Source organism: Astyanax mexicanus, chromosome 6, assembly GCF_023375975.1.
Source record: "Astyanax mexicanus isolate ESR-SI-001 chromosome 6, AstMex3_surface, whole genome shotgun sequence".
Lineage (NCBI taxonomy): Eukaryota > Metazoa > Chordata > Actinopteri > Characiformes > Acestrorhamphidae > Astyanax > Astyanax mexicanus.
Genome location: NC_064413.1, coordinates 17,062,126 through 17,070,543, shown reverse-complemented (window position 1 = coordinate 17,070,543; position 8,418 = coordinate 17,062,126). Strand labels below are relative to the sequence as shown.

Sequence of the window (8,418 nt, the reverse complement as noted above, 5' to 3'; positions counted from 1 at the left end):
TGCTCAGTGTTGTGCTGTTTGTGTTGTGCAATATTTCGTTGGGACCGCTGGAGGACGCTATTTGCAAGACTCTGAATGAAGCAGGAGGGGTTCAGGCAGTCAACAGTTAAAATGTGAGCTGTGGTGTGGGTTAGCTGGTATTTTGGGCAGTCAGTAAAGAAATATGTCAGACTGGACTGATCCATTCAGCTCCTCATCACTGCTGATATTCCGACCAGTCCACTCACAACAAGACCATCAGACCAAAACACCCAGTGGAAAATGGTGCTCGACGCCTATGGCTGTCCGTGTGTGTGTGTGTATGCGGCGAAGCAGCACTGTGGTGATGGGCAGAATTACGAGTCATTTCACTGAACCGATTTTCTTGAACTCCTGTGAGTGAACCGAGTGAACTGATTCTTTTATCTGGAGATGAGTTGTCATTATATGCAGACTTTTTTTGGGCGATTTATTGCATCCGAAATCATTTCAACAGTTGATATGATCATAATACAGTAATATAATAAAGTGTGTATAATACGCATTATTTTTAAAGAGATGAGAATATAACGAATGTTATAATAAAATCGATTTTTCAACACATTACTGATGTTTCAAAATCGTTGCTTTTTTAAATACATTTAACAATTGGAATATGACAATGACATAATATACATACAGAGCGAGAGAGAGAGAGACTGGAAAAAAATGACCACCTCAGTTTTTTAATCAGTTTCTCTGATTTTGCTATTTATAGGTATATGTTTGAGTACATGAACATAGATGTTTTATTCCATAAACTACGGACAACATTTCTCCCAAATTCCAAATAAAAACATTGTCATTTAGAGCATTTATTCATTTTGAGCATTTGTTTATTTAGAGCATTTATTTGCAGAAAATGAAAAATGGCTGAAATAACAAAAACGATGCAAACTCAGATCTCATATAATGCAAAGAAAACAAGTTCATATTCATAAGTTCATAATATCAATATTTCAGAAATTCCCTGTTTTTTAGTTACAGTTTTTATGCATCTTTGCATATTCTCCACACTGCTTTTGGATAACTTTAGGCCACTCCTGGTGCAAAAATGTATGCAGGTCAGCTTGGGTTGATGACTTGTGATCATCCATCCTTCTTTTGATTATATTACACACTGTATATATATATTGCCTTGTGTGGATTTGTTCTTTTCACACAGTACATTACTGATATTAGAATAATTTTGTATCAACTGAAATTTATGCATTGTGATATTAATTTTGAGAGGTGTGAAATGGACCCCTACCACTAGCATTATAAGCCCGTTGGGAGCATCGGCTGAAGGCTTTGTATTTAGGAATGCTGGGGGTGAATGGAGGTGGGCTATTCAACAAAAGTTTATACGGATTATTGTGTTTTACTAGTACCCCATGTCCAGTTCACACCGGAGTTCTCCTGTTAGGTAAAAACATTTAGAGGTAATTTTTAGACAAAACCATTTTGTCTAAAGAAGTTCTTTCACTTCTATTCTAGACACTGATTTAGCAATATTGCTTTATTCGACATGGGTGTGATTTTAAAGGAGCCTCTACAGAGTCAAAGTAAAAAAATATTATGAAGCTAAAGACAAAATGTTTTCTTTAGTTCCATAAATTGTTCCTTTAATGTTGTAAATCACTCCCTTAATTTGATAATAAAAATGCGGCTGCAGTTTAATAGCTAACACGTTTGCTCTGTTTATAGTCTCCCCTCAAAACTGATGGAATAATTTTATATATTGAGGGAAAAATCCATGAATTAAACCAAGAGAACATTTTATATCTCTAAATATGGATTTTACTACCTTGATACTTCAGGGACTCCGTAGCTTTTAGACCCCCACCACACAACTCCTTTTTACGATTCGAATCAGCGAGTCGAATTATCTGAATCGATTCGTTCAGAGGAGTTGTTCAGAAAAAAGATGGTTCCTTCGTGATTCGCTCATCACTGTGTTACCGCTGCTGCGGCTGCTGATGCCAGTGTGATCCATCCACGGGAGATACATCGCCTGTTTAAAGGTTTTCGATTATGGACACTCGTTGCCAGACGTGTGGAGGATCTAATGGATAATAATTTTAATCATAATGGGGGAATTACGCGTTTTCTGTTCGGTATTCATCTTCTAATCCGAGCTAAACGCGAAGCACAGGTGGACGAGTCGTCTGTGGACCGCTGGCCTCGGGAATTCTGAGGAAAAACACCGAGAGAAAAGCTAGCCAAAAACTGAGAGTTTACAGACACGTTCCGGAGAGGTGAATGGGATTATGGCTATGTTTATTTACGAGAAGACAAAGACGTGCTGAGTTTCTGCGTGTTTTTCCCGAGAAAAACGCTGTTTTTTCCTATCTGGCCGCCTCTGAAGGATGCTGCCTCCGCTTATGCTGTTAGCCTGGTTTAGCTTAGCCAGCTAGCCGCCAGCGTTAGCACTCAAATCCCCAGCTAAACTAATCTACAGATTTACACCGTCTGCCGCGCACAGAGCGGGCTAATGACACGGATAAAGACAGCTAATTATCCTCGGAGTCTTCAACAGAGGATTTATCCTAATAAAGCTGCAGGAAAACCGGTCTTTTAATGGTTATTTTGGGTGATAATATTGGGTGAGAACATGTTGGTTAGCAACCGTTCGCTAATGTGACTTAGGTGGGTTATAACACATTCGTAATGTGTGAATCTTAGCTAATTCACGCTAGGTTAGATTGGCTAACTAACTTCCCTACATTTGAGCAGTTTTCTTCTAAAAAGAAACAGATAGCTATCCCTACTTTACCCAAGTTTTACCTTTCAAATATTCTGAGTTATTTATCTATCTATACATGTTGATAGTATGATGTTAAGCTATAGGGGAAGATGGGCTAAATTAGTCACAGTGTCAGGAGTAATGTACAAAATACATAACTAGATTAGCTAACCTAGCTGTAGGTGTTTATATGTAAATAAAGATATTTAGCGTAATGGACTCTATTTAATTTAGAATAGACCTCTGGCATATTTTAGAGCCAAACCATATTGATTTCTATATCTGGTGTTTACTATTCATCTCTCTTTACTGTTCAGATAGGTCAGGATACATATGCAGTAAAGTTAATTTCAGATTCAGGTTATTATGTTCTGAAATAATCTTTATTCTTCATCTTATTGTATTTGGAATGATATTCTAATGTCCGTCATATTTTATTAGGTTAAGCTGTAAGACAGCCATCTAACTTTGTTGTGTAATCCTATTTCAAGATTTCTAGCTTGTGTTTTGGATCAGAGCACTTTAAGAAGGTTAACTAATGTAGAAAGGATTATATGAGTGTGTTTGAACACTGGATAAGAAACTGTTGCCAAAAAAGGTCCTACTGTTTCGGCAGAGCAGCTTTGCATGTTATATGAGATAAATGAGCTCATTCTTCCAACTGTGGTTAAAAGCAAACCTGATCGCTCATCTTGAAGTTAGAGTTTGAGTGAGACTTTTGTAATCATTTTTAAAAGGTACACATGGATGTCGGCGATATCCTTCCTGCTGGCACACTGGCTCTAAGAGGACGCAGAGTGACTTTGAATTCCGAACATTATTACACTTAATTGGGAATTTAAATAAGGAAATATCTCTGGAGTGTTTCCACACACGTCAGGGGAGAGGAACAGTGCTCCTAAATGGAGCAGGTCCTCTCCAGCCCTCGAGGTCATTCCGACTGGGAATCTGACCAAAATTCCCTTGGATTCCTTCTTTTGGATATGGATAATGAAGTAGTCACTGGCAGCTCTGAAAAGGCAGAGAGACATCAGAGGGGAGAATCAGGAATTGTCTCTCTTAGCTTTGATGATATTTTCCAGGAGAATGCCTTTAATTTAGATGACCTCTTTCGGGCGTCTCGGTACTCTGGATTGGAGCAGACCTATCCTTGGGAACAAAGTTCGGAATGTGTTTCTCCACAGTGGGATAGACAGCCCCCTTGCTCCCAGGAACTGCCTGACAAAAATCATTGCTGTGATGCAGTGTCTGCTGATGTGGACACTGGAGATCTCATCAGTTTCAGTTCCACTGCCCCCAGCCCTACACACACTAGCATATCTGTGCAGGAAACGAAGCAGGGCTTATCTACGCAGGTTGTGGACCTCTTGCAACCTATTGTGATGACTGACACAGAAAGCCCTTTAGATGGATTAATAAAGCAGCCTCCTCTAGAACCATTGCTGGACCAGACACTTTGTCCAAACCTTTCTCCTCAGAGGACTACAGAACTTGAGCAGCATTTTGTCTTGACTTCCCAGATATGGGAACCAAACCTGGATCCTTCTCAGAGCATACCTGAGCAGGTAGGGAACCTCATGTGTGTTGACTCTGAAAATGTGCTTGATCTGGCTGCAGTTTTTTCTGCAGAAGAAGGCTCAGGAAGGACTGCTGTGTGTGAACCTGAGCTTTCGCCTACACCTCTTACTCCCTTGCCCTTTAGCTGCCCCTTTTCTTCTACACCTTCCTGTTTAGACCCAGATCCTCCAGGTGACCCTACCTCCTTGGCATTATGTATAGAATCACATGTCCAGCCATGTGATGAGAGCTGTGCTCCCCACCTAGTAACTGACGCTACTATTGCAGGGATGTCCACATTGCAAGACGCTAATACACCTTCAGCCAGTAATATAGAGAGTGACTCCACTCTTGGCGTACATTCAACACAGTCACCCTTAGATCTGTCTCTAGATGAGTCAGCTGCACAAACGGTACATGAAGGAACTGGATTAGATCCACTGGCCTTATCCGGAACACCACCTGAGTCCATATTGCCTGGTCCATCTACAGATATCTCACTCAGTAGAAGTCAGCTTAACCTCAATGCTGAGAGTCCATGTGAGGGAGATGAGACTCTGGAGATGGGAGGGGGAGAGGTGGATGTCTTATCTCACGTGGTACTTAAAAACTCTGTAGAATATGACCTCGAATCATCGGTACTCAGTCTAGAAGATATTTTGGCATTAACTGAAAATGTACCTGATCAGACAACTCCAGTGGAGTCCACATCTGCCTCAAAGGTCTTACTCTGCTGTGAGACTGAGTTAATAATTGAGAACAGTGGCGATACAGATGAGCTTTGTGTAAAAAATACACACACTCCCGAGATGCCAAGCCTTGGTTCCATACCTTCAATGTCACCTCCTGATGACATCCCGAAACCTGAACCACTTGACTCTGAGAGAGAGGCACCTGCTGACTCTTTTGATGCCTTAAAGAGTCAAACAGATTCTGATTCCACAGCTTCTTCAGAGACAAAACTGGACTCGGTCTCACCTGTTATTGAGGCTGTTCTGAATATCTCACTTGAGCCAACTGCTGAGACAACGCCTGAGACAGAAATGGTTACTCCTGACTCTGAATCCCAATCTCACAACTCACATTGTTGCATAAATGACTTGCCCAGGGAAACAGGGAATGAACAGACAATCAACACATGCTCAGAAGACATATTGAATGATGTCTCGCACACTCTCACTTCTGTGGAGACACTTCCCCACTCTCCCCCTCTGCACTTTCAGGAGGCGCCTGTTTGGCTGTGTGAGTCAGATAACACATCAGTAGATTACACAACTCAGCAGGACGGTAATGAACTAGATGAAGGTACGACCAAGAACCAGTTACCAGCCTTTCAAATGGAATCTGAGAACATATCCAATGGTGACCATAACTGTGAGTATGCACATACACAGGATGCTGCACCTGATGAATGTGCAACACCAAGCGAACCCCACGAAACAAATGGATATGCTCAAAACCTCACAGCTGAGGACCATTTGATATCTCACGATGATGATGTTGTTGATGACAATCAGAACACACCACACACACTGATTGACACAGCTGGGGAAAACATTATGGAAACAAACATGGTGGATTTAACAACTGTCCCTATGGATAACTCACCTTCTAGTACAAAGGAAGAAAGAGAGGATATAGATAATGATCAGGAGGACGATCATGTGACCCATTCTTCTCAGTGTGTTCCCAGTCCGCTTGACTTCACGCCTCTTTCAGCTGTGGATTCTCAGCTGACCCCGGTGGGTGTGGCTGTGGAGCAGGGAATGGGAGGGGCCACACCTGACACTGATGATGTGAGGGAAGAGGGTGAAACTGATCTACCTGTCCAGTGCACACAGGTAGACCTGCCTCAAATAAAGCACACGCTGCCCAGTCCAACTCTGATAGACTCCTCGCCACTCACAGATGAGTCTCCCAGTGAAGTCTGCCCACCAGAGGAAATATGCACGCCTCTGATGGAGGAGAACATTGATGTTCTTGACATTCCTGACCTGCCCAGCAATGCTAAAATGGCCTTGGACTTGTGTGTGAGCTCAGATGCAGCCCAAGAAGGCAGCGTTGCTGCTGGTGCCGTACCTGTGGCTACAGTTCCTGCTGCATCTACTCGAGATGAGGAGCGTTCTGCGCTGCAAACCGTTTTCCAAGCTCTTGACCAGGATGGAGATGGATTTGTCCGCATTGAGGAGTTTATGGAGTTTGCCACAGCGTATGGAGCAGAACAGGTGAGGAATATGTGTTGTGGGTGTGTGTGTGTGCATGTGTTTTCATGGTTTGGTGTCACTTGTTTTGAAAACTGTTGAAAGGTGGGAATGTACACTGCGATTTGTTTTGTTCTGTCCTTTGTCTCAGTCCATTTGTTAATGTTTTGTTTAATCAAGGTCTGTGTGTACTTAGGCAAGCTAAAGGCCAGTGTGTTAGCAGATTAGGAAAGGTTAGCAGCGGTTCAAGGATAACCAAGTGCTTGTTTTTATCAAACGCAGGCAGTGTGATTGAGGTCAAGGTAAAATATGAAAATGTGTTTCTCTCACACAAGCTCACACTATACTTTCACTACACTAGGTTTGTAAAGTTGGCATGGATATGTCACATAAACAGTAGGGCTTTGTTTTAGCAAGAACTTGGTGATCCGATAATCCAATATATCACAGTATATGATTTTTTAAAATTCATTTTTGAAAAACTGTCACATCATATGAAACACACAATCATATTTATGAAATATTGTTATGCAATCCTAACAGTGGGATCTACAGAGAGAGTACAACACAACACTTAATGAACCACTGTCTAATTAAAAATGAATCTTTTGAAAATCGATACAGTGTTTCAAAACTGAATATAGCGATGCTTTAATATATCCATAAATTCTTACATTAGTTCTGTGTTTGTTGAAATCTTAAAATGTTTCACAAGTAGAGAGAGGAATTTCTGTGATCATGTACGTGTGTTTTTTTCCTTTGGTCACAGAATACCCAGGGAAACTTGAGCAGGGTGACACCCAAGAAGATGTTATTTATTATTCACACCCTCAGAGACTCAATCCCCAGCCCTCCCCTGCCTCTCTTTTTCTCTCCGTCAGACACTCCAATAAAATGTATTTAGTTTCATTGTTCCTTGACCTGAATTGCTAATTGTTGCTTAGACTTTGTGTTCATTAGATGCTTGGTAAAGATGTGTGCTGCTTTACATTGTCGTCAAAGTAGTAGTGTGTCTGCTTTTCTGTCTTGTTTCAGTGTTGACTTGAGGGATATACTGATGAAAGGAGATTTGAGTGGTTTTGAGTGGTTGCTTGCTTGCACTTGTGTGCATGTGGGTTTACAAGGAACTTCTAACAGAACAGGTTTACTGCATCTGGTTTTGGTGGTCCTGTCTTGCAGTAAAGTAAACAGAGTTCAATGTTTTCCTGTGTGTGTGTATACAAATACATGAACACCTGTTTCTTCACCTCATACACTGTAAAAGCTAAGTTTACGTACAATTAAAGTTTTAAATATGTGGTAACTTTGCCAGTAAGTTTGTGAAGTAGATTTTGAAGCCAAGAAATGTATATTTTATTCAATTCATCTATTAATGTTTAATTAAAGCAGTTGAGGAATCTTGATCTGATCTTAGAATATTTTAAGAAATGGGGTATGAGCTAAGCTTGATAACACATCACATACTTGTAGTAAGGAAAACAGTTTACAATGAACACCAGCTTTTAAGCCAATTAACAAGCAGTTTGGGAACTCTACCGTGGGTCACATGGCACAAAAACATGGGGGGAGTGTTTGCTCTTCAGTGTTGCCCTTTTGTGTTCAATAATAGCCAAAAGCCAATGGTGAAAGGGGGAGTGTTTCAGTATTGTTGAGTGTTTTGGAGGTGTATTGTGTTTTGGAAGTCTGTAGTGGACAAAGGTTCAGTTTGAGTCTGTTGTGGGTTGGCTAATCAGAGCGTGACACAACTCAAGTAATAAGCCAGGCTTAATTTAACCCCTTACAGTGTATGTGTGAAGCAGTGCTGTAAAGTCAGTGTGTGCCATTCAGAGCTTTGGCCAAAGTGTGGGTCGTCAGTCGTGTATAGTTTTTTTCTGCATCATGTTTTGCTAAAATATTTTGAATCAGATTTATTCA

General features: G+C 41.0%; 1 protein-coding gene across 2 annotated transcripts in view; it reads left to right on the top strand.

Moving 5' to 3' along the window:
* The first annotated feature begins 1,938 nt into the window (after window positions 1-1,938).
* rab11fip3 (RAB11 family interacting protein 3 (class II)) overlaps window positions 1,939-8,418 on the top strand; it is a 66,026-nt gene continuing 59,546 nt past the window's right edge. For both annotated transcript variants that reach the window (XM_007232048.4, XM_007232047.4), the window contains exon 1: window positions 1,939-6,528. In XM_007232048.4, coding sequence (XP_007232110.3) covers window positions 3,649-6,528 — 2,880 coding nt within the window. In that variant the 5' untranslated portion in view covers window positions 1,939-3,648. The remainder of the gene's footprint in view (window positions 6,529-8,418) is intronic.